Here is a 27,279-nt window from a genome sequence, read left to right as displayed (position 1 = left end):
TTCAAGTCCAAACGTTGAGTATAGCCTTTAAATTGCATGTAAAAAAATTTTCATCGAACATAGGTCCAAGATTTATTAGTCAAATTAGTACCATACTAGTATCGAACCATACTAATCGGGTGCCATCGGACATGACAAACTTGGCTTCGATTCTCCAAAGAAATCAAAGTTCAAGGTTTAGTATTCACCTTGCATAGTATGTTTTTGGTATTGAGCATTGTATTTATCCATTCATTCATCTTCATTGTTCATTTTCTTTGAGTCACCCTAACCCTACTTAGTTCTTTTATCAATCTGTGCTTTGTCGAACAATTGTATTTGTATTGTGTATTCGATTATTTCTTTACATGACTTCCAATTAGAAGGCATCACACTAAACCTCTATACCTTCTAATACATAAGAGTAAGGGGAACCTTGGGATGTTCCATGTAAGCTCCGAATAGTTGATTTGCCAAGCCATCCCAACCACAACTCTTTCTTTGAGGAAGATATATTAAGAGTTAATTGTGACTGTGTAACTATGAGAACCTAAGAATCTAGCAAGCACACAATATTCTTTGGTGCATATTTTTTATGCAATCTTGCAAACAAATCATATGATTGACAAGTTTTCTCTAACAAAGCATCCATGCTAGCCAACAACTTATATTTTTCAAGACAGTTGTCTAGACAAATGCTCCATGGAATTGGGTTCAAAGTTGGCTATTATTTTTAGAGTTTCGCAGATTGAAGTGTTCGTTTACGTTTTGAGCACTCTACAATCAATTGAAGGTCAGCATTCAAGGTGACAAGATCATTGTACACCTATGGACCAATTGTGCCACAAGAAATCCCTGAAGTACATCCATTTGTAACCAATTTCTAACATACATCACTAATATAAAGAAATAATAGAAGGGGCAAGCTTTGGGACTAACAACTGTCGCAGTTTATTGGCCTTTGGGCTTCTGAAAGCCAATTTCAATATGAGAAGGTTATTAGTAGAATATGGACACCTGAAAGCCTTTCCGCATTTATTCATTCCACCATTGGGGTAAAGCGAGAATGTCCTCTTTCTCTAACACTATTTGACCAATACATTGATGGGATTTCTGATTATATCTCTCACAGAGGAGATAGAGGAGCTCCACTAGCTAGTACTTGGATACCCCTCTTACTGTATGCAAATGACATTGTATTGATAGCTGACATGGATAGGTCTAAGCTCCAAGTGGGATATCGTACGAGATTGTCAGCAATATTGGATGAGGCAAGGTTTGTGAAATACGCGGAATCTAGAGCATGGCAGATGCGGAAGCTATGGAGGTTGAAAGAGGAAAAAGAAACTCATGAAGACATTGACCTTGACTAGGACAAATTGTTACACAAGTGAATTAGGTTCCAAGATTGAGACTTGGACTCATAAACACAATCTTGTGTATTGACAGTGACACGACATTTTACTGGAAAGAAAAGAGTACTATCATTGCATTAGAAAAGAGTGCAAGTACAATGCTTTATAGGAATTGAGTGGAGGTACTTTCTCCTACTGTGCATATGGAATTTTGGTCCTGAGCCCTCACTGCTTCTCACAAAGGGACTAAAGTAGGTGTGATTGCAAATATCTCAGCACCCCTCCTCAATCACAACCAAAAGTACAAAGTATGTAGAGGCTTTAGTGAAAGCAACACCTGCAAAGTGTGGGCACACCATAAACATGGCAAAAACACCAGAGGCTGTTGCAAAAAAGGCTAAGTGTGGGTACCACAAACATGATGGACATCCAGAGGCTGTAGCAGGAACCTCACAAAGTGTACAGAGACTGTAGTACAAGGATAACTGAGGAGTTTACAAATTTATGTTTGAGGCATTAGGGCTAGGAAATACAAAACTAAAAAAGTTTATCTGAATAGAATGACTGATGAGATTTGTCCTTCTCCTGGTGGTCTTCTTCTTCTTCCTTTGCTCCATTTTCTTTTTCTTCTTTGACTGCAACTAGATAGGCTTTTTAACACCTCTTTCTCGCGTGGCAGCACTTCTCGGTGTCTCCGGTCCTTTTGCAAAAGTCACAGAAGAGCTGATCCTTCTTGCCTTTGTACCTGTTGCCAACATATAATGCATGCTCATCTCTAGAGGTACTTGGTTCTTCCTTAGTTTTTAGCTTCTTTTCCTTCTCTAACAATGATGCCTGGATATCAACAAGTTCAGGATTTGGCATGTTGATTAAAATTGCTGATACATTATTATATTCAGGAGGCAAACTCTTAAGTAGAACACCGGTGCAAACATCTTTTTCCATTTTAATGTTGATTCCTGCAAGTTGGGTTAGAAGTCCTTCCATGTAATTTAGATGTGTGGCAAGTAATGTGCTGGACTTCATTTCAAGCCTGAAAAACTCAATTAGGAGACCATACTTTGATGATTTAGACTGTGCACCGAACAAGGTGTCAAGTCTCTTCCATGTATCCAGTGAGGTCTCACAATTATCTACATGGTGGATATAGCTGTCATCTAGCTCCAATTTAATAATGACCTGAGCCTTATCATCGTTCTTTTGCCAAGTGACAGCAAGATCTGCATCACGAGGCTTCTTTTCTTTTCCAGTGGTAATGGCCCAGAGGCCCTTCTTCATCAGGATCAATTTGATGCGGGTCTGCCACGTATGAGACCCGACTCCTTTGAAACGGACAGTTGGAGAATCTTTGCCCATGTTTGACTTGAGAGACCAACAACAAATTAGCTTCAAATGACTGAGGATAACCAGGAATGAGTTGATCTTTGTATGTGTCAAAAGACACAAGCAATGGCAGTGAAGTATCAAAAGATACTAGTTTGAAATTTGATGTTTGTTGCTTGAGTTTGACTTGATGATCTTCAAAAACTCTTCATAGCTTTCCCTCCTTGTTGATTTGATGGTTGAATACTTGCTGAAAACTTCATATTAGAGTGGCCTTAGCTTGGTTTTGGCAGGAGAGAGAAAATGAAGGAAAAATGAGCTTAAAGGTAAATGACTATGGCTGTCTGTCAAAACAAGAACCAAAAACTGGTAAATGAGCTCCCACGCGCTCCACAGATTGAATCTGCTCAAACCATTTGAGATAGAGGACTCTGACTAATGGATCTAACTCCCCCTAAGAGAGTTTGTACTCATTATGCTCGAGTTGAGAGATCTAAGCCGTCAACGTGGTCGCTGTCAAAACTGCGCCCAAATTTGGGAAAATGCAAATGCCGGGCATGGTGTGCATCAATCTCCTTGATTTTTGTGCCAAGAAGTTGCGCCTTGACCTGAAGAACAACTCTTGAAAAGAAAGCTCGAAGAGATATGGCCTAGTTGATGAGATATGGCTGCTCCAACAGAGGTAGGCAGGTGCTATCCACAAACATAGTTATGGCAGCAACTCTGAAAAGAGGCAATGCTGAAGCTATAGTTGCCCAATCTCAATGATTGAGGTGCCAAAAAGGATCTTTGGAAGTAGAGAAACACTTCTCCAGAAGGAAGTTCAGAGAGATTTGGCCTGTGGAGAGAGATATGAAAGCTTCAAACTGACAGGGTGCTGCTGTCTATGGCTGCCATGGAAGCTTCATTGAAGATAGGAATGCAAATGAAGTTGGAGATAGGGTCGAGTACTCAAACTGAGCTAAGAAGAGATGGAAAGGAGCTAAGAGGAGTGAAAGGAGAGTTGGGCCATGCTCAACTGAGCTCTGATACCATGTGAAATACGCGGGATCTAGAGCATGGCAGATGCAGAAGCTATGAAGGTTGAAAGAGAAAAAAGAAACTCATGAAGACATTGACCTTGACTAGGACAAATTGTTACACAAGAGAATTAGGTTCCAAGATTGAGACTTGGACTCATAAACACAATCTTGTGTATTGATAGTGACATGACACTTTACTGGAAAGAAAAGAGTACTATCATTGCATTAGAAAAAGAGTGCAAGTACAATGCTTTATAGGAATTGAGTGGTGGTACTTTCTCCTACTGTGCATATGGGATTCTGGTCCTGAGCCCTCACTGCTTCTCACAAAGGGACTAAAGTAGGTGTGATTGCAAATATCTCAACAAGGTTGCCCACATTCACCCACTCTCTTCAGGCTATACATTGATGAGATATCATGCTATATTGGTAGTTTGGCAAGAGATGGACCTAGCTTGTGGGCAATATCAATACATCTACTACTATATGCAAATGATATTGTGCTTATCTTGATCAGCCCGGAGAGGTTAGATACACTACATACCTTTTGCCAAGAGAGAGACATCATAGTAAACCTTGGGAAGACCAAGATTTGGTGTTTGACACCTCTACCCAATGAATCGAACTATCATTGCCTCAATTTATATATGGTGGAGAGATAGTGGAGCAAGTTCAAAGATATGTCTATTTGAGAATCACTTTTGCAAGGCCAAGATTTACTATGAGAAGAGCAATTGAGAATAGGTTGACCTAAGCTTCTACAGCATTAGAAGCCATGGAGAACCAATGTATGCATATACAATTCCAAGAACCTCGAACGAAGCTATGGATCTTTGATATATTGATTAAACCAACGATCCTATACAAAGCTCCTATTTGGGGATTGAGCTTTTATCATACAAGGAGAGCTATAGCAAAGCAATCAGTACTAGATGGGGGGGAGATCTACGATGGGTGGCAGCAGAATAGCAGCAAAGAAACAAGTTTCTTTCCTTTCAATCTTACAAAACATTTCTTAAAGTAAGAAACGTTTCTTTGTATAAAAAACATGGGGTTTTTGTCTTCTAAGTGCCAAAAAAAGTTTTGCTCCCAAACCGAAAAAAAACTTCCTTTCTGTTGTGTGCATGAGGTCTAAATCATAGTATAGCTTGTCGAAAGACTAAACTTTGACGTAAGTCAACAATGGATGATGGGTGTGTAACATGTTATTCTCAATCGACTCTAGTCCGTCATATTTTATCACTTATGCTCAATTGGCCTCTCGTGCTAGCACTATAGGCTGACAATGAGTATTGATATGCTCAGACAAACACATGGTTGCAGCTAAATGGGCTACATATAGATCACCTTCCACCTCTACAGTATACCTTGGATTCCCCCTCCTTAGAGCTCACCCAAGAAAAGCTGAACAGGATTATTAGGATGGACACTATTCAGCTACATACAACTAGGACTTGGTTGGTGCCTACCTAGGATTTGGGGACGAAGATGGCTTTCTACCAAAAGCATCTTCTACATGTATCCCTCGAAGGTTTTGTGACCCAGCAGAGATACATGGCCACACACTTATCCTATGGAGTACGATGTGCCATTGGTTAACTTTGCATATCCTTGCACCAATTATAACTAGAGACCTATCACTATGGAGTAGATTCCCTTCCCCCAGAGGATCAGATCTGCCAACTTTCCCACAGGGTGATGGATTTTCCAGATCATCAGTGTTGGACTCTTCCTTTTGGAGCTGCGCCGACATAGAGATTACCTCTTACAGTCTCAAGGGAGGTATGTTGGGGAGCCACTGCGGTGCAACCTTACTAACCTTTTCAAAGCTACAACTACACCTGACAGCTCAAAGCATACCCCAAACCAACCAGTGGTTTCACCACATGGAGTCACCTTAGACAAGGCCACCCAGACATGCAGAGCACACTGTCCATGGTCTGCCAGTGCACGTCCCCACTCGAGGCACCAATAGAGGATACTGACAATATTGGCATGTCACCGAGTAGCTTACCTCGCCACTTAGCCCATCTATGTCAGATAGACCCATAAGAGATATCTTGAGATGATATTGTTCCCCATATCAGTTCCACATTGTATTTGATCCCCAATGCTTTCTTTTAGTTATTTGTTGTTTCCTAGTTAGATGCACTTAGATTATAGTTTCTTAATTCTACTTGGAAGACATGACAGTCACTTGAAATTCAGATATATCTATTTTTGTCTCATAGGCTGATTTGGCTTTTTGTAGACAGCGATATAACTCTCCTTCTCTCTCTCTCTCTCTCTCTCTCTCGCCATGAAGAAATTGAAATTAACGTGGAAGATGCTGTATGAAACTTTTGTTGATGCAGGGTGACAGCAGGCATCGAGCATTCAAGTAGAAAGCTTTTCAAGCATGAGGTTTTCAAGGAAGGTTTGTTGCAACAAATGTTTGGTAAATCATCTGACATCCTTATAATACTTCTGTCCTTGTTGTTATTACTATCATTATGACATGTTTGCTACATGGTGTGATGAACATGTCTACCCTTAGAGCCTATCTACCCAGAGTACATGAAGTCTCATATATCCTCTCAAGAATGATCCAGAACTTCCCTATCTTGCAGTTTTTTGACAGGTTTCGCTCCTTTTTCAGTTTGGTAAGAAAATGTTGCTTAATGTTTGGACTGAATGCATTAAACCCTCCTGTAGTGTCTGCTCAAGAAACTGCCATAAAGAATTTCAACATATATATCAATTGGAAATGTTTCCTGCCACAATCCACTGGTCTTACAGAATTATAACAGTGGCATGCGCTTTGATCCTCATAAATAATGAGTTTTCATGTAGACGCTCTTTAAGCTGTTAGGTTTTCATCAGACAAGTTGCACATTATGTATTATTGAGCTGCAAGATAAGCCTGTAGTCAGATAAATTTCTCCAAAAAGGCTATTCATGAAACCTTCTGGCAACGAATATGTATTGCCAGGATCCTACTGGTTGAACAGAGCTGTAGTCACCATACGATTAGGTTTTGATTGCTAGGCAACTTTCAACCATAGCCATTCTCAATCCACAAACCATCCAATTCACTACAGCTTACGACTAACAAGATATAAACTCAAAAACCCACTGTACACAGTAATGTTTGCTAGACACTTAATATTTTTCCCCTTCATGCAAGTCATCATTCATGTGTTTTTACAGTTTCTTAGCCAGTCATTATTTTCATACAGCAGCACATTTGCTATGAGCCCATCTGAAAGCAGCATATTCATGCAAGTTAGTATATCTACATGCTATCCTAGCTGTTCCTATCAGTGTATGGTAAAGCATTTGTCCTTATTTGCACCTGAATATCATCATTAAACATCCGGCATGTATAGCGATAGCGCTCCAACAGCTTAAAAGCCCATTTACTCTGAAAATCTTCAAACTGCAAAACCAACCAGCATAAGGAATGCCCCTAAACAACCCACCCACAAAAAAAAAAAAAAAACCACACATGCAAGTGAATTCTGAACTAACCTGCACAATGACATGGGGCCAGCGAGTGTAGACAGCTTCCATAAACTCATCTATAACACTCAGGTACTCATCTCCATCCAGTCTTGGCTGCTGAATTCCTAAATCTATTCATGACAAACGACCTTCAAATTTAAAATGCTTGAACTATCCGTTGATACAAAAACCTGAATTTCAAACAGATGGAACATTCACAAAAGCAGCATACTCCGAGTGGGTGCAGGGTTTACTCTAAAGACAAGATTAGTAGCTATTATTTACTGACAAACAGCATGTACATATTTACACTGCATTCAAAATATGAGAAACAGTCAAAATTGCTTCATCTTCAGCAGAACACAAGCCTCAAAGCATCAGGAAGTGCATAGATATTAATTTGCAGAAACAAAGGGAGGATAGATTCTGCCTTTTTGTTACTAGGGGATTTTAGCAGTAACCAGTAAAATTATGAGCAGAGAAGCACAAGCAATGTGAGCTGAATCAAGTATTATATCACGTTCTCAATCCATAGTAATAAAGAAATCTGCATTGAACCTGCTTCCTACTGTTCCAATTCAAAATACCATTATCTGACTATTGATAGTAAGGTGTCCAGAAAACAGTCATATCTAGAACAAATCCCAAATTCCTTCTAGATCACTTTGCTAAATTTCTGAACTGGACCTTTTTCAACATCACTTGAAATAGGGACCTTGAACAACATTGGTAATAGATGCCCGAGAACTTGTTACTCTTCGAAATTGTGCTGAAGCTTGTAACTTGAGATGGTGTACTGCAATGTGCAAATGGCAGAGATTTTACAATTACTAGAGCTGGACAAAAATGTGAGTATTCAAGGGACTTTTCAAAGCCTTGGGCATTCTTCACATTCACCCAGGATTTTTTTCAATTTGTCCTACTTTGGGGATTTTGATAGCAATCTCGTAAGTCTTGCAAGTTCTTCCTTCGTTGTACAACATTGGTGGGATTGTCCTCTATTCTCAGACCCATATCTTTCATAGGACCTAGCAATGCTTATTATTTTAAGTAACACTTGAACTCCGCCATTAAATGTTACCCGCAATGCCAAGTGGAATAAAGCCAAGGATCTGTTATTCCCTAGAAATTTGAGTCTTGCAAATTTAGCAAGTATTATGCATGGGGATCTTAAACAAACACACAGGCAGTTGAAACTTCAGGTTTTTAAATTCCTCAGAGCCCTGGAAAGGGGAAAGTGGGCACATTTCAGGCATTAAGCAACAGAAGCATTTGAAAGGGATGCAGCAGTTACACGCACAAGGTTGCAACTTGCAAATGATTGCATACAATATTTCAAAACAAAGAAGTACTAAAAAACAGCACAGACATGGCATCTTAGATTTTTATCCCCATTACAAGTTGTTTGTGCAGTCAAATTACCAGAGCTTTGGATCAGAAGACAGCCACACAGTTACAAAGTTTAGTGGTTTTCTTGTATCCTGCTACTTTTGGCTTGTATGCATGGATGTTGTAGCTGCTACTTGAGGGTAGGGTACGGACATGTGGATTTTTTGATCCATAAATGTGTGGACCACAATATTCGGTTTCAATTGGGTAGATAGTGGGCAGCAACCTTACAGATTAGGAAAGAGTTCAGATTATTTTCTGATTGTTTGTGGCATTACATTCATGGGCCGTTCAGAGTGTTGTTCTACTCTCTGGACTCTTTTGTGTTAGTGTGTCTTCTCTCACTTTAAAGTGAAAATAAAAACTTGAAGCAGGATCTATAGAACAGGTTCTATCTTGTCATACATTGGCTCAACTTAAAAATCATATATCTGAGATGCACAAGCCATTGTTCTTGTGGTAGAATACTTTCGACAAACATTCCATGCCAGCAAAGAAGTCAACTTCAAAGACCAATCGCCAGGGCAGTAACTAGGTCTGTAACTTATCCAAGAGAAGAGACTCAAGCACTCCTGTCCCACAATGTACAGATGAGATTGAATCCTCCTTTCGCTGCCACACATAGAACATGAGGGTGGATGTCCTCCTCAACCCAAATTCCCATGCAAGAGAGAAGCAAACCAATGTTACCCACTTTGCTTGGGCTCAGTCATCAGATGTATTCTGTCCTAGATTTGATGAACCACCCTCCTTTCCACATCTCTGATCAACACAAAGTGAAACATTTGATCCACTAGTTAGAACTGATTCTACAATAGTTGCCCTATCCTCTAGGATCATGTCAAGAAGCATCGCCTTCAAAGCATTCGCTCTCATGAACTCTCTAAACTGGCGAAACCTTGCAAGCATCACATGGAAGCTAGAGGCCAAAGTCCATACAGAACATCAGCAGGAGTGCAGAGAGAAAAAACCCGATGTTAATAGCATAGCATAGTTTTAGCCTCCACAGTGAGAGGGGGAAAATATCTAACGACATTTTAATGCAACACAAAATATGAATTCAGGAACCTTTTTAAGAACCTTACATAGTGGGTCTTCAAGAAGCTTTTTGTTGTTCGTGCCCACATCAATCATAACGGGTAGCACCTGGGTGCACACACACCACATGGCAGGTTTAAGTCCTTCCAACTCACGTTCAAACAACAAATGGAAGGAAGCCACTCACACATCAATTGCAAATCACCCCACCCTTTGAGGATTGATGCCTGCAGCAGCAACATACAAGTCAAGTTTCCCAATAGGAATGCCGATTCCCTGTACCCCGAGATCACCCAACCCCAGAATTCTACTCCCATCTGTCACCACAATCATGTCCACCTGTAGTAGCATAGATTGAAAATGGTTAATTGAGAGCAACAACTAACAGAAAAAGAATGAACTAACAAAGCTTGAACAAAAGTTCACAATTATTGGCTGATCCTGAAAGAGGGATTCATGCTTAACCCAGTCACTCACTTTACAAGGTTAAATATATTATTTAGGTGAAAATTACATTGGATTTTTGCCGATTAATAAGGACAAGACCATCAAGACAAAATACCAGACCTGACAAGCAAAAGGGTATGTGCGTTTATTATGCTATGGACAACCAATGTATCAACAAAGGAATAAACTCTTTTAAAGTTCATCGACGAAGAAATAGACTCAAACTTTATCAACAAAGGAAAAAGAATCTAAAGTTCTAAGGAGTATTTGACCTGAATGGCCATCAATTGATTTAGGAACACATGCTGATCCCTAGGGAGGTGATCCAACTCCACCAATAGATACACTTCTCTGATAGAAGCAATTGTTCACTGACATTTCCTTGAAAGAAGAGAATGGACATCGAACTCACCTCCCGGCCATAGAGCTAAACAGGCTCGCCCCTAAGCCTCGGAGCCAGCAATGTGCCAAGTCACAACCACATCCCAAGTGCTGCCATCTTGTACCACCAGCCCACACCGTCCCAATGTATGGATGTGTCGCCTACAAGCCAAGAGTCCAAGAGTGGTGATCACACAATGATGTGCACAAATGGGCCATCTTCACATCTATGGTGAACATTGACAAAGCGCTTCCAAGTTCCACTATGCTTTCTTCACAATAATGCATCTTAAGGCATGATGATGCTTTGAGATGAGGAGCTATTTACATGGTTGGCATTGTAGCATACCTCTCATACTCAAAGTCAAGCACTATGCTAGAGCCTAGTTCTTTGGTGCTTGTTAGTACTACTACTATGTAACTCATTTTGTAGTGGCACAGACGGTTGGCGATAATTAGTTCCTCTTCCTTCACTACCTTTCACGCTCATGGGAGAGCACTACCTTGGTTCTTTAGTGCTCAGCAATAGTAGTAATTTTGTACTGATGATGTTTTACCTAATGTTGGTCATGGTCTCCATGGTGACTTACAACGGGATCCTACATAAGAGAAGCAACAGAGAGAAGGGTTTTGGCTTAAACGAATCAAACAGATTATACAAGCCTAACACCATAATAGGTATATACATGAAGGCATACATCTGCCTATAGGGCCTCCTCTATGGATATTGATGCATTTATATTGGTCATGGTCTCCATGGTAACTTACAACCAAATCCTGCATAGCAAAATAAGCAACAAAGAAGGAATCCAGTTTACATAAGTCAAAAGGATTATACAAACCTGACATCAAGCCTAGCTGTGATGAAGGTGAGGATTCGTCAATTGCCAAATGTGCAATATGCTCCCTAAGTGGAGAGGTGGCCAACCTCACCAAACAGATACTCTAACTAATGCGCAACTCTTGATGCAGTGTTAAGTGCTGAAAGAGGAGTGTAGTTGGGCCATCTTCTCTATAAGTACTCTATAAATTCTGCATCTAGTATCCGCTCAATATATGCTAGACTATGTGAATACAAGGGGGAGAATACGTCGTTCTCCTCATTGAGAGCAAAACGCTGCCTCACAGCTTCTGGTGAGGGAGAAACCTAAGAAGAGACAACCGCTTTCCAAGAGTAAAGTGTCCAACCATTGTGAGTTGGTTCCATGTCACTTGTTTATCTCGCACATACCAAGCCTTCATGATAGTTGCACAATCCTCTTCAAAAGAGCACCACCTCTAACACCATGTGAAGATATACTAGGGTTTTCATTGAGAAAATGCAAAATCTATGAACACAACTAAACACAATAAGTTAGACAAAAATGCAAAAATATAAAATAGTGTAAGACGAGAATTTGATGATCGAAAATGAATGTATACACAATGCTCAAAGGCAGAGCAGTTTAACAATCAATGACTCTCATTGGAGTGGCTGAGGAAGGTATCGGAGTATGTCATCCACTGGAGATGAATCTCAAGTACAATAACCACCAGTCGAAGTAAAGACTGATGAAGGAAACTGCTGAAAATGCAAAAGTGACCTGCTGTAGATGAAAACATTAATGAAGTCCATGCCGAAAACTCAAAAATGCAGCAGCAGGATAAAATTTGATGGCATGGCAGTCAGGGCAGTCTCATCAGCAGTCTCTTGGAGTGAATCAGCAGCTAGGCGATGATGACCAGGGTCCGGAAAGAGCAAATGCAGCCTGATCTGATGATGGCAGCAGGCTGCAACAGTGACCAGCAAGTAGGGCAGCAGTAGTCCTCCAGAAACTGGCAAGAACAGGCTGGCCTGCTTGGACGTCAAATGTAATAGCTTGGATGAAGATGACAGCAGCTGGAGTGTGATGATCAGGTGCCGAAGCAGACGCGGAGGCTGAAGATGATGATGAACGAGAATGATAGCAGCTAAAGACTCTCAGAGAGGTATGAGTGGTGATACAAAGGGATGCAAGTGACCTAGCACACTCTCTACTTATAGAGATGGAACAACCAAAGTTTAGGACTTCACTTATGGAACAGTGAAGCGCAGTTATGCATTTGAGTTTTGGGCTGTTCAATAAGCTTTAATGTTAATGGACCTTTAGCTTAACAAGGCACTCTAGGGAGACAAGTCAAAGCAGCATCCTCTTCTTCCAATATTTTTTACAAAGTAAGAAAGATCCTCACTGGCTATCGCTTGGTAGCACCATTCTCTTACAAATATGAAGACACTGATTGAAAACTAGATCGTAGGTGCTGGCATGTATCAAAGAGCCTAAAAATAGATAAATTTGCAGCACCTGTTCAGCAGGCCAATTGTATACCATAGACATCATTTCTCCTCTGTCTGCTGCACTAAAATACATTCCACGAGGTCGTCTAAACAGACCACTGTAATTTTGACAAACCAGACCCACTGTGGGGGTATACACAATTGGTGCAAACTGCTTGATATTGTCAATGAGAATCTGCAACAACATTGCGCAACAAAATTAGATCTGTAAGACCAAATGGAAGGCTGGCCTGAATAACTCAGATGCATCAGTAATTATAGAAATACCTTGTAATACAAGGTCTCATTTCGATCATGTAATCTGTTTAGTATTCGCCACTTGGCAAGTGCTGTTGTATCAGCAGGGCCATCTCTTGAAGCCTGTTCCAATCTTTCAAAGTCCGCCACTGCAAACACAAACCATAAACTCCAAGACTGAAAACCATAACTTGAGCCTTGTATCATAATCTGTACTTGTTAAAGGCACACACTGTGTTCCCTTAGCTCTATCAGCAGCCAGATCCTATTTCAGAAGGACAGCATACATTCGTCTACAGTGCAGAAAAATGGCTGACAATGTAACATCCAAACCTTCTCCTTCAAAAAGTCATCAACAAATTTTGAATTAACGCTACTTATGCCTGAAATTTCAAATCCATTTATTAAACACAAGACTAGCTCAGGTTAAAAAGAACATTAGTATCATCATAATCATTGACAAGTGCATAGTTGCAAACTTCTAATGTTAGTATTATCATAATCATTGACAAGTGCATAGTTGCAAACTTCTAATGTTCCAATGTCACCCACCTTGCTATTTCTACAAGTACAGATAGCACAGATGACTCAAAGTGCATGATCCAAGAGTGCATGATGAGATTCACACTAAAGCAATTACAATTGCAGCCATTGAGATTATGTATGTCCAGCTCCATATCTGGTCATAGTCATGGTACTTGTGCCCCAATCCATGGGCCCTATTTTCTATGTTTCTTATTGTGGGCATTTTGCCACATGGCCATATTTATGTCTTGCCAGTCGGCCAGATTTCCCCTGCAGCTGTTCAGACCATTTTAAAATTTCTGCATATTTATAGGCTGCCCAAAACTTGTATGTTAATTCTGTTTTTGAGCCATTTGCTTAAGACATGTCAGCCTGAGCTCCTTCATTTCTTTCTGCCACATCATCATACTTCGAGTTCACCTTGTTGTGAGAGTGGAGGTAGGATCGAAGCTCAGCACAGAAAACAGTAGACAGTAGTGAAACACGACACCCAATGCAATAGACTGAAAGAGTGTAAACTGAAAGTACAAGGTACAACCCTTAAACCTTAGGGTTGTAGGGAGGTGTTCACACCCGAACACGGTAAGTGCCCGTAACTGTGTGTCATAAGCACATACAAAATAATACCATAAGTCTGGGGGAAAAAACCTCTCCTACCGAGAGTAAAAAGTGCATCAGTGTCCTACTGATCACTGACACTCCGATATGAGCGTAGGCGTAAGTGAGGCATGAGTGAAATACCCAACAAACCCCCCTGGAGTGAAGAGTGATCAAGAGTACAAGGATCATCCGCCACCAAAGGAGATCAAATTTAAAGCATGGAGAAATGCTTCAAATTTGTCACGAGGAAGAGCTTTGGTGAAGATGTCTGCCACATTACTGGTGGTAGGACAATAGACAAGGCTGATATCACCAGCATGTAGCCTCTCTCTGACAAGGTGATAATGTATCTCAATGTTTTTCATGCGTGCATGAAACACTGGGTTCCGTGCCACTACAATGGCACTCTGACTATCAGTGAACAAAGGAGTAGGCTCCGTAACAAATACATCCAAATTAGCAAGCAAGCATCTAATCCATACACATTCAACTGTGGTAGTGAAAGCTGCCTTGTATTCAGCTTCACATGACGATGTGGCAACAGTGGACTGTTTCTTGCTAAGCCAAGAAAGAAACAATTGCCACTAGTGGAGTGACGTGAATCATAATCACCAACCCAATTAGAATCACTGTAAGCATGTAAATGTAGTGGTCCCCCCTTGGCATAAAGCAATCCAAGAGATCTAGTACCCTGCAAGTAACGGAAGACACGCTTAACAGCTTGCCAATGTGACATGCATAGCTGATGCATATATCTGCTCAGGACTGAAACTGAAAGCTGTATGTCTGGCCTAGTAATGCATAAGTAAATAAGACATCCAACTGCTAGAGCATATGTGTGTATATCAAACAAATCACTGTCATCATGTAATGACAGTTTAAGTCCAGGTTCCATTGGTGTACAAACCGGCTTGCAATCCTGTAAGCCAAACTTCTCAAGAAGTTTACCAATGTATCTTGACTGTGATAACCCAACACCTCTAGCATCATGTATGAACTGAATGCCCAAGTAATAATGCAAAGACCCCAAGTCTGACATGTCAAAAGTTTGCTGCAATTTTTATTTAAATGCTGAAATCTGATCAACATGTGTCCCTGTAAGCAAGAGATCATCAACATAAAGACAAATGATCAGCATGGATCTCCCCTCTTTACACACGTAAAGGGTAGACTCAGATGAGCTATTAATGAACCCTTGGCTAAGCAAAAAAGCATCTATCTTTGCATACCAAGCTCTAGGAGCTTGTTTCAAACCATACAAAGCTTTTTTCAGCTTGCATACCAAGTGTTCCAAGCCCTCAATCGCAAAACCAATGGGCTGCTGTACATATACTTCCTCATGAAGTTCCCCATGTAAAAATGCAGTTTTAATATCCAATTGATGCACAGTCCATCCATAATGAGTAGCTAAAGCAACCATAGACCTTATGGTCGTCATACGAGAGGTACGAGCAAATGTCTCCTCATAGTCAATGCATTTTTTCTGTGCATAGCCTTTAGCTACAAGCCTTGCCTTGTATTTGTCAATGGATCCATTTGCATTCCGTTTTAGCTTGTAGATCCATTTTGTTCCAATGGCTTTCTTCCCAAATGGCAAAGACACCAAATCCCATGTTTAATTCTTAGTGATAGAATCCAATTCAGCTTTCATTGCTGCCATCCAATGTACACTCTGTTGTGCATCCTCAAAACATTCAGGCTCATCATCGAAGGTGCTTGCTGCCATAATGAACTCCATGGTATGTGCAGTATCATGCATACGAGCTTGCCTTCTAGTACGACCAGCCATGGGTGCATCCAAATGACTATCTTTCATAGTCTGTAAATACCATCTAGGCATTTGTCTTGCCTCCTGATTGTGCATAAGCTCTTGCTGAATTTCAGTTTCAGCACTTTGCTGAATATTCAGATCAGCTAATGGTTGATTCTCTGCATTTTCCAAAGGAGTAGCTGGCTGAACATTGAGTTCACTTGCTGAAACTCCAGCTGAATCACCAAATGTAATGGGCAGCAGCCCTTCAAATACATCACGGGCAGCCTGATATGTATCTAAACCAGCCAGGGACAATTCTGATTTTTCATCAAATAGTACATCCCTACTGACAAACACCTTTTTAGAAACAGGATCATAGAGTCTGTAGCCTTTGCTCTCACTGCTATATCCCATAAAAATGCATTTGACAGCCTTGTTATCCAACTTTTTCCTGAGTACCTTTGGAATATGTGCATATGCAAGGCACCCAAAGGTACGAAAGTGTCCAACCTAAGGTTTCCGGCTGTTCCAAGCCTCAAAAGTGTAATTTTCTTCAATGCTTTGGTGGGGCATCTGTTCAAAACATGGCAAGCACACATGACGGCTTCCATCCAGAAACTGTGAGGCAAGCTCTTTGCCTTCAGCATACATCTGGCCATCTCCATGAGTGACCGATTCTTTCTCTCTGCAACCCCATTCTGCTGTGGAGTATAAGCAGTAGTGTACTGATGGACAAAGCCCTTCTGCTTCAAAAAAGAATTCAGCATAGAGGACATGTATTCCCCCCTCAGTCCGAACGGAGAGTCTTAATTTTACAACCAGACTGGTTTTCAACAAGTGCAATAAAAGCCAAGAATGCATCGTATACTTCTGACTTTTTGACCAAAGAGTAGACCCAACAAAATCAAGTAAAGTCATCAATAAAAGTCGAGTAATAGAATCACCTTCATGCATTTTCAATGTCTCTAGCTCTTTCTTTAGGAAAGAGATGCGAGTCTCATTCTTGCCTGCAAACATCTACTCCAAAGTTAGTCAAGCTTCTCGTGAAGAAGTTGCTGAATGAATGTGGGGGATGATTTACCGCTGAACTACCAATGCAATCAGCGACGAAGCCTGTGCATCCCATGTATCCCATGCTTTTTGAGCTGTTGTTCTTTGGAGAAGTGGCTGAAGTGGAGCAGGCTGAGGTGCCCGTGGTGCACGTCCTCTTGGAGGAGGAGTAGCTGGAGCGACAACTCCAAGTCGAGCTTCTTCTCCACTGACATAATCCCAAAGATTTTTGGCCACAAGTACATTCTTCATCATGAAGGACCAAAGTGAATAGTTATTTCCATCCAATCTATCCTCCTTGGATACATAGGTGAAAACATCTCCTCCCTGATTTGCCATGATTTTTCAATTACCGAAAATGCAAAAGAGCAATGTCGAAGCAGAACTTCACTAGAAATCTGAAAATTTCCAGAAATTGCAGGAAATAACTTTCTGCAATTAGTGTTTAGAGGTGCACTCTGTCAAAACTGTCTGTTATGCACGCAGTCCAACGTGCAATCAATGTTCAGCAATATTGTACCAGCAAAATCCCCAAAATTTCTTGCCTCAAATGTGTTCAAAATAGTCTTTCTATGACTGTAGCTGCAGTTCATATGCCAATGTCCTCAAAAAACATAAAAGCCCCAACACGTCTGATAAATTTGGCCAGAAATTTGCATTCAATGTGTCCCAAACACATTCCTGAATGCTGTGCCTGCTGCGTAGGAATCCATTCTTCCAAAAATTTATCTGGAATGAAAGGATAAAGAAAATTTTTTAAAAATACCTGACGTCTGACGGGCTGTCATTGACGTGGCACACGGCAGACAAGAGGCGTTTGACGTGGCGCAGCAGTAGACGTGGCGCACGGCGGACAAGAGGCATTTGACGTGGCACAGTAGAAGACGTAGTGCCACGGCGGACAAGAGGCGTTGCAGACAGGTGGCGCAGCACAGGGGACGTGCACTGCTCCAAGCAAGAAGCTACACGGGCGAGGAGCTCCCTAGCGGACTGGAAAGCTGCAGTCTGGTGGCACAGGGCAGTGGCGCTGGGCGAGGAGCTACTGGAGACTAGCAGCACTAGAGCCACACCAAGTAGGGAAAGGGCAGGAGGTGGATTGAGCAAGAAGCTCCTGGAGGATGAGCGAAGCTGGGCAGGACCTGAGCTGAGCAGAGCCAATGCTCTGATACCAAATGTGAGAGTGGAGGTAGGATCGAAGCTCAGCACAGAAAACAATAGATAGTAGTGAGACACAACACCCAATGCAATAGACTAAAAGAGTGTAAACTGAAAGTACAAGGTACAACCCTTAAACCTTAGGGTTATAGGGGGGTGTTCACACCCGAACACGGTAAGTGCCTGTACGTGTGTCATAAGCACATACAAAATAATACCATAAGTCTGGGGGAAAAAACCTCTCCTACCGAGAGTAAAAAGTGCCCCAGTGTCCTATTGATCACCGACACTCCGATATGAGCGTAGGCGTAAGTGAGGCGTGAGTGAAATACCCAACACTTGTCTTCACTCTGCACACCCTCTTCCCCTCTGTTTTCATCGTGTTATCAAAGCATAGCACCTATCCTTGTCATTAAAGCTTCCATGGAAGATGAGACCAGCCTATAGATCTTATCTATAGGGCACCTAAACTAGATACACTATTCAATTTAGCAAAGAAAATAAATGACACAAAGTACCCGTGAGCTAGAGCACACTTGTACAGTAGATGATATCAACTTGGCCCTCAAGGTGAGCACCCCTTATGGTATTTCTTTAATATTGAAGATGATCCTTTACACGAACCACTTGTAAACCCCGTGTGTGATCAATGTGACTATCACAAGCCAGCTCTCTTTTTGCTAATGATTCCTCATATGTCTAGCTCTTCAATGGACAAGATTCACTCCAACTGCTATGTCCTCAATTGCTCTCAACAAACCTTGATCAATAGCTTTAAATCTATCTCAATTACACATTCAAACCAATGTACATGTCTTCAAGCATACAAAGCTACAATCACTCCAATGTTGACCAAACATTGAGCAATGCATCCAAGGTCTCTCACTACCGCTACACTGCAATCAATGAGGAATCTACATGAATCTCAGTCCCAAACCAATCTGATTCTTCCAATAAGGCCTCAGCATTGATTATCCAACAATCTCAAAGCTTTGCCCTAACAAGTGCACCTTCAATTGACTATCAAATTGAAGTCATTCAAACATGTAAATTTATTGTCCATAAACCCTAATCTCTAGTGTGCTTTTGCCCTAAGATTGGTTGCTGAATCTAATGCTTTCAGCGGCTGGAAAATCAAACCCATATGTCCGAATGCCCTGAACATTCAATGATTTGGCAACCCAAAACTAGAGAAAAGTGAGCTACTTACTAGACAAAATTTTCAATGTAACTTAATTCTAAGGTGCAAACTTTCAAGACGATCAATGTTTCACATTGCATCTTGTTACTTTTGCCTTGCTCTTAAACCACATAGCCTATATACTTGTCCACTACATACCCAACATCAAATCCTTCATTACCTATGCAATGGCCACCATACCAAGAGCTAGGGATACCAAAATTAAAGGTCATTGTAATTAAAAACCATCATGAACTTTAATTAAATCATTACATTCATTTCTCATTCTAGTGACATATCCCCCTCTTGAAACATCACAAGCGACCTCAATTGCACATAGTTAAGATATGAAATGACTAATACATATTTGCCAACAACTAAGCATACTATTGTTACTGCATGTTTTTCAACAACTAAGTAACATATTACCATTACTGCATATTTTTCAACCACCAAGCATACTACCGTTACTACATGTTTTCCAATAATCAAGAATACTGTCATTATTACGTTTATGTCAATGTACAGTTGTTCATATATGTTTCCAATTAACCAAGCATGTTGTTGTTACTTCATGTACTACCAATATATAACTATCCATACATGTTTCCAAGTAACCAAGCATGTTGCTATTACTCCATGTTCTAGCAATGTACATTTCTCCAAGATTATAGTTACTATACTAGTATACAACCAATCACAATTGTACATATCCATGGGCCATGGCTATCAAAGCAGTACTCACTGCACTAGTAAATAACCAAGTAGAGCTATAAAAACACACGTCTATCACACTAATCATAGTAAGTCTCAAAGCCTACTCTCTATTAAGACAAAAGAATACAACAAGCCCAATAGCTTCATTCAAGCAATGCAAATTCTTTACAAAAGCATCCATCTCTTGTCTCAAAGTTGCCAAAGAAAGTTTTAACTACTTTCTTAGTAACATCAAACATCGATGCTCTACAACTGTAGACCCCAACTTCTTTTGACACCAAAGACGACCGTACATTTCAACAAATCCATCCCATTCAACTGTCAAACATAGTATAGTATGTATTTTAACTTTTACATGCTAGGGGTGCAAACACACCAAGCTGCCATATTGAGAGATTCACCCACTCCATATCAGCTATGTATCATCCTCAAAGCTCATATCTATGATCGATAGATCAAGTGTAGAAAAACAGCCAGCTAACATTTGCAAAAGCCCTAAACACAAGTCCATGACGTTAACATCATCAATACAAAGGCTCTGGCAAGTTGTAACTTGCTGCACAATAGCAGTTCATGCCATAATAAAGTTCTCTATCATGCAGCATCCCAAAGCCATACTCTGTGCAAACATGCATTTGCCAACAATACAAATAGAAGTAATATCCTCAAGTGCATTCCAAAAAGCATAGCAATGGACCACAAGGAAATAAACCTCATATGACAAGTGTCACATCACAAAGACTCACATCTCTTGCTTGTCTTCAAGAACCAAAGAGAAAACCATGCATAAATCCACATGCCACACTGTAATGCTTTCACAAACACTATGCTCAACTAGATACCTCCGTCACTTATAGCAATTGTGTTATAAAACTTATGCCCATAGCCATGACTACTTCAGAAGACTTATGCCCATAGCCATGACTACTTCAAAAGACTCATGCCCATAGCCATCCCTAGAGATCCATGCTACTTCACAAGTCTTATGGTTATGGAAATTCCAAGAGATCCACATTGTTGACACACCTTAAGCATAAAAGCAATCCATTCAAGTTAAACAACATAAAATACACTAGAATGTTACACAAAATGGCCTAAAGCAATATCTGTGTTGCTACTGCCATATACATGTCCACAACTACAGTCCAAATCATAGTTGCCCAAAAAGTATGATACTTAGTGCCATAGTAAGTATCCACACACAACTACATAACAACATTCAATCTCTAGAACACTAACCATAGTAGGTCCCAAAGCAAATATATTGTTAGCATACAATACCTCCAGTATACATAAAGTACACCAAGCAGCCACTAAATATCCGAGTGTATTTGACCAGGAGGAAAAGTGCTAAACCTCCTCTTGAGCATTACGCAATGCTCCAAATCCGCACTCTATTGAGCCTAATGGAGCTACAACCAAGATTGGCTCCAACCATAGTTGTCAGGTAGTACAAAAGGTACGATTAGTACTAAATGATACCTTAAGATTTTATAAGGCACGGTACAATATTAGTATGAAAAAAAAAAATCATATTGGGTATTTTGGACTAAAGATGATAGAATAAGTGTGTAAAGTCTAAAGAGCAATGCTATTAGAGTATATAAAATGTTGCTTGAGGGTAACATGCCAAACCCTCTATGGTATATGCTTGATGTGCCAGATCTGCTACAACATACAAGTACATAGATGAAATTGGAATCTGAATATATCATACATAAATGATCATACAAATAAGAAAAGTGTAGGCTCGGGAGAGGGAGAGAAAAAGGGGAGAGAGAGAGAGAGAGAGAGAGAGTGTGTGTGTGTGTGGAAGGTTAATGCTTGAGGTGTGGCCAAAAGTACTCTATTTTTTTTGTACGGAATCATACTAATACGTACCGTACCATACTGTAAGAATCATACCGTGCTACATACGAAGACAACTATGCCTCCTACTAAAATGCCTCAAGGTAAAGTTGCAACAGCCAACGTGAATCTGATAAGTCACCCTCTTCCATCCACTTTGCACCCAATGGTGCATAGTTATTAAACTTCACCAAATAACGACAAGGAACTTTACCTTTAATCCTATGATCTTTAGCCTTTTCCTTAGGCATTAGATTTTCATAAATTGGTGGCTGAAAATATGAAGGCACAAGAGGTACCACTCCTGCATTCGCATCAGCCACACTCATTCTTGGGTAAACTTTGCATTCCATACTACTCTACAAGGCTTCCCACATGTCCATACAAGACTAATTGCAACCCTCGCTGCATGCCAATATTTCCATACATGCCATGTTGCATTCCTGGTTGTGCACCACCAAAAACATTGCCATGTAATTGCTATAAACCAGGCCGTAAACCAGCAACATAATTTCCTTGTATACTAAGACCACTTGATGCATTGCTATCCATGGCCTAGAACACGGAACTACCTTTGAAACAACCTGGATGTGCCAATGGTTGCTATATAGTTGGCTGCCCAAATGCATGCTGAAAATTATTCCCTTGTACATGCATACTAGCACCATGCATTTTGAACTAGAACCCCATGCGCATTGGGATGCTGCCCATTAAATGGCATAGACTGAGGCTATTATCCATATGACCTTCTAGGACGTCTAGAATGCAAATGCCTCTTCTTGGGTTTTGACTTTTAAGGTCCAAGCATTACATTAGAAAATTTTGGGTGTGGAGCAACATATGCAAATGCATTCGTTGCATTCATCAATTGCACCCGAAGAATTGCATTTGTGTCATCTTCCTTCCATGACTCAGAAGTTCCGCTAGAAGATACATTCACTTGTATAGTATCAATTGGATTAGTGTCCTGCAGTCCAACATCGATATAACCTTCGATCGAACCTGCACTCTGCAAGTAACAACTACAGAATATTCACCAAGGCACCAAAAGAAAGGTTTGAAGCTTTTTGCAAAGCTTTAGACTTACTTCCATTTGAGGATTGATTTGTGACATTCCTGTTTCGTTCACATCATTCACTATAGGGGGTTGTTAAATACACCTTGTATTTCTTTGGAAGTTTCTATGGTGAGAATGCACCCTATCCACAGGCACTTTTACCCTCTTGCATGGGAGGGGTTATTCCCTCATGTGAACACACTTCAGTGTGTAGGTTTATATAATCTTAGGATTGCACCTTGTACTCTCATTCTTGTGATTCATTTTAGTGAAGGTACGCTTGCATGCTTCTTTGTGTGTCTAATCTCACTCTCACTTTCTACTCCACTTCATGTCTATTGAGCTATCCATTCAATCCAATAGTCATATTATCCTACTATGCATACACATGTCTCTACTTTCAAGCCTGATTTGGAGTAATATAAAATCTTTGTGGATATCCTAAACACTTTTTTCAATACACTAAGGCAATGGGTAAAGTTACTTCTCTTTTTTTCATTGGTCTTTCCTGGAGGAATTACTTATCAACCAACAACGATACATAAATGCTGTTGATCCCTTACTTCCCAAGTATTTTGCAGCTCTTATATGTTTTTCATTTTCATTGGATGTTCTTGCCATGTAGACTACTTCAACCAACATTGCCTATGTATGCTCTTCTAAATGTTGTTGCCATTCCGATTCATTTTTCAAAGAACTGGCCAGTCTCCTCCAAGGTTGGACCCAGGATTTTGTGGCAGAGCCTGGTCAATCACCGAGGTAAACCATCTGTAAAAATGAAGAAGATAGAGGATTTTAAACACCCAACTAGCCCCTTCCCGTCCAATGTAGCCACCAAGTGGAGAGATACCTAACCCCAGACATCAGTTAACACACGGGAAATAAGACTTGCCAGGTCATGGGAAGCTACCCCACGCCGCCAACCTAATCTGCTCCTGTGGAAGGTGGTGGGCAAAAAGCTCCAACCAAAGATCAAATCAGGAAGTTCAAGAAGGTTGAAATGTTTTGCAGTTTGTGTTCCATGCATAAAGAGTCAAGTACACACATGATGTAGCACTGCACAGAGGTTGGATGCATTTGGCACAACATGGAGGATTGATTCAATCACACAGGCCTGAGCAGTGCAGTGACCATGAGAATGGCTTTCTTGGGTGAACAAGGAGGTGCATGGAGATTAGGCAAAAGACCAAAACTACAAGCAAGATAGAGAGGATAAAGTAAGTTCACTCCATAGACGAGAATGAAACAGAAATACAGGTAACTTTACGAGGGTGATGGAGAAATAGAGCAATGACTTTCTATTGTAACATTTAACAAGTGAGAACCTATATATCCACATGATAAGAAAATTATGAGCAGACACATAAAAGCCATATCTTAACACACCCACATCAGTGCCCACCTTACATAGTTAGGCCACGCTTTACAAGCGCACACACAGATACATGCAGGCCATAGATGTCAAGCGCACACACCCAACAACATCCCAAAAACATAATAAAAGAACAGCAATAACACAGGAACTCAAACATACTGAATCGATCAATCTGTTGCTGAAAGGTCATGACTCGAGGAGGCAACAGGCCACGCAGATCTAATCGATCTCTCTCAGTCATGGGAAATGCAGTACCCTGCACAAGATCAAAAGCAATATTAGATAATCAACCAAATAGTAATACAATGCATGAATCAATACATCCAGCAGTTTAAATTTTGATTCTTCTAAAGAAAGCCAAGTACAACAATATTGAGGATCAGATCATATTTTAGAACTTCATAAGTGCCTCCACAAGTTCACATCCCCGATAGAGGTGACGCCTCCTGGACGGTGGGCAGTGGGCAGGGCAGGAAGCAGGCTGGTACCACGGACAGGCAGTACAATGGGCAGCCGGCAGTCATGGGCAGTGGGCAGGGCAGTGGGCAGGGCAGCGGGCAGTCATGGGAAGTATGCATGCCACTGCCACATGGCATGCTGGCTGACCTGCTTCAATTTTTCACCCCCCAGCAGCCTATTGAGGCACATTGCAGCCTGCAAGGTCATGTCTATGCATTTATCTCTTTCACTGAGACCCTGCATCCACTTCCCGCAACACAGCATGTTGACATGGTATTAGAGCAGTGAAGGGCTGATCCAAGGTCGACAGACCTGAAAAGGAGTATTCAGCGTGTCAAAAAAGGCTGCCTTTTCAGTGTTCAAGTGTGAGCAGATGGGCTATGTATCAACCTACAGCTGAAGTGAGCGGAGGGGCACCTGAACAAAGGAAGATTTGCTGTGTTTGCTGATTTGGGGTGCTGTAACCAGCCATTGGATCAGATTTTGTTTTTCGCACACTTCCAGCCAACTCCACGCAGATTGACCCGACTCCACGCAGATCCAAGCAGCACCCGAAATCAGCAAACACAGCAAATCTTCCTTTGTTCACATGCGTCTCCATTCATTTCAGCTGTAGGTTGATACATAGCCCATCTGGTCACACTTTAACGCTGAAAATGCAGCCTTTTTTGACACGCTGAATACTCCTGTTCAGGTCTGTCCACCTTGGATCAGCCCTCCACTGCTTTGATACCATGTCAACATGCTATGTGGCAGGAAGTGGATGCAGGGGCTGAGTGAAAGAGATGAATGAATAGACATGACCTTGCTGGCCAACCTGCTTCCATTTTTCGCCCCCCAGCAGCCTATTGATGCACATTGCAGCCTGCATGGTCATGTCTATGGATTCATCTCTCTCACACAGCCCATGCATCCACTTCCTGCCACACAACATGTTGACATGGTATCAGAGCAGTGAAGGGCTGATCCAAGGTGGACAAACCTGAAAAAGGAGTATTCAGCGTGTCAAAAAGCTTGCATTTTCAGCATTCAAGTGTGAGCAGATGGGCTATGTATCAACCTACGGCTGAAGTGAGGGGAGGTGCACGTGAACAAAGGAAGAGTTGCTGTGTTCGCTGATTTGGGCTGCTGCTTGGATCTGCATGGAGTCAGGTGGAGTGGGCAGACCTGATTTTTGCAAAGGACTAAATAAGAGAAGTACTGAAAAGGCTGTGTTTTCAGCCGTCAGATCAGATTTTGTTTTTTCTATCACCTCCAGCAGTAAACTGACCTCAAAGTTCCAGAAGTCCTAGCTGGCTACATTTTTAAAGTTAAGAGGGGGCCTACCCAATTAGCGTGATCGTTCAAGGCGAGAGAAGGATGTCTACAGACTCAGGCATCAATTTCCAAGCCATCATGGACTGCAAGGTCTATGTTCTACCAATGCATCCTGAGGATCAAAAGCTCAATGGAGACAACCTCAACATTTGGAAGGTGATGATGAAGACTATCATAGACTCCTATGATCTTACAGAACTCATGAATGAACAATTTGACTCTCTGAGGGTCAAAGACTCTACAGCTCTTTCTCACACCAAGAGAGCTGATTTGAAGAAGGTACAAGTGCATTGGGACAAACTCAATGCTTCAATCCTTTCGTTCATATTTCTCTCTTGCACACTAGTAGTCATTGCACTTGTGAAGCATATGCCAAGTGCACGATAGATTTGGCCACACTTCGAGCAGCTCTAGAATAGGATGGCGCCCATGAAGAGGTTGTCATTGGAGGTGCAGATCTGGACCTTCGATCCAAACAATTCCATTTGATGAAGGATCACATGAACAAACTGCAACAGCTACAAATGGAGATTCTCAATGCCACAAAGGTGATCTCCTCAAGGACATGGTTCTTACCCTTTTGGCATAGCTACCTGCCTGTTAAAGTGGTTTCTATTCTACTTTGAACACTTTGGGATAAAGCTGATATGATTAAGTGGAAGGCATTGGTGCTCATGATATTGGACCACAAGGACCGATTTAAGCTCCACCTTCCACTAAAGGGGAGAAATTCGTAGGCTTTAACAAGTCAAAATGCGAAGGATAAGAAGAAGGGTGAGGAGAATAAGAAAGATGGTAAATCCAAGGAGGACAACTTCACCTGCCACAACTGTGGCAAGATAGGTCATTGGAAGAGAGACTACCTCGACAAGGACAAGAACGAGAAATCCAAGAAGGATCCCAAGCCTTCTAGAGCTACTGCTGCTCCTACTCTATCAAGATTTCTCCGCTTGAAGGTGATAGAGACACCTTCCTCCTTTGATCCAACATTGACGGTACCCACAGCTCACGAAAGGATCGTGGACAGTGGAACTTCCTACCACATGAGTCCATCCAAAGAAGGCATTGACTGTTGCATATGATGAAAGGCAATGCATATATTGGAGACAACTCTTTCATCCCACTTAGTGGAGTAGGTGAGATTCAGATCCTTCTCAAATAGCATGATGGCGCCTTTATGTCAAAGATCCATTTGTTATCTATAAGCAAGATTTGTGGACTAGGACTCATTGTGGAGTTTGATGCTATGTTGTTTTTAATTATAGCCAAACG

At 41.2% G+C, this 27,279-nt stretch overlaps 1 protein-coding gene across 3 annotated transcripts in view; it reads right to left on the bottom strand.

The window, feature by feature from the left end:
- The window catches only part of NAD-ME1 (NAD-dependent malic enzyme 1), an 82,784-nt gene that overhangs the window by 45,151 nt on the left and 10,354 nt on the right, over positions 1 to 27,279 (bottom strand). For all 3 annotated transcript variants that reach the window (XR_015691542.1, XR_015691541.1, XM_087682526.1), the window contains exons 2-8: positions 24,391 to 24,487; positions 13,002 to 13,120; positions 12,742 to 12,909; positions 9,800 to 9,928; positions 9,637 to 9,697; positions 7,190 to 7,293; positions 7,014 to 7,097 (exon numbers count right to left, since the gene is read on the bottom strand). Coding sequence is in view for 1 of the 3 variants with exons in the window: in XM_087682526.1 (XP_087538652.1) it covers positions 7,014 to 7,097; positions 7,190 to 7,293; positions 9,637 to 9,697; positions 9,800 to 9,928; positions 12,742 to 12,909; positions 13,002 to 13,120; positions 24,391 to 24,487 (762 nt within the window). In the remaining 2 variants the exon portion in view is untranslated. The remainder of the gene's footprint in view (positions 1 to 7,013; positions 7,098 to 7,189; positions 7,294 to 9,636; positions 9,698 to 9,799; positions 9,929 to 12,741; positions 12,910 to 13,001; positions 13,121 to 24,390; positions 24,488 to 27,279) is intronic.

The sequence above is a fragment of the Lygodium microphyllum genome, chromosome 8 (assembly GCF_053477565.2).
Source record: "Lygodium microphyllum isolate KBCC chromosome 8, Lygodium_microphyllum_v1.1.10, whole genome shotgun sequence".
In the NCBI taxonomy this organism is placed as follows: domain Eukaryota; kingdom Viridiplantae; phylum Streptophyta; class Polypodiopsida; order Schizaeales; family Lygodiaceae; genus Lygodium; species Lygodium microphyllum.
This window is presented reverse-complemented; position numbering and strand designations above follow the sequence as displayed.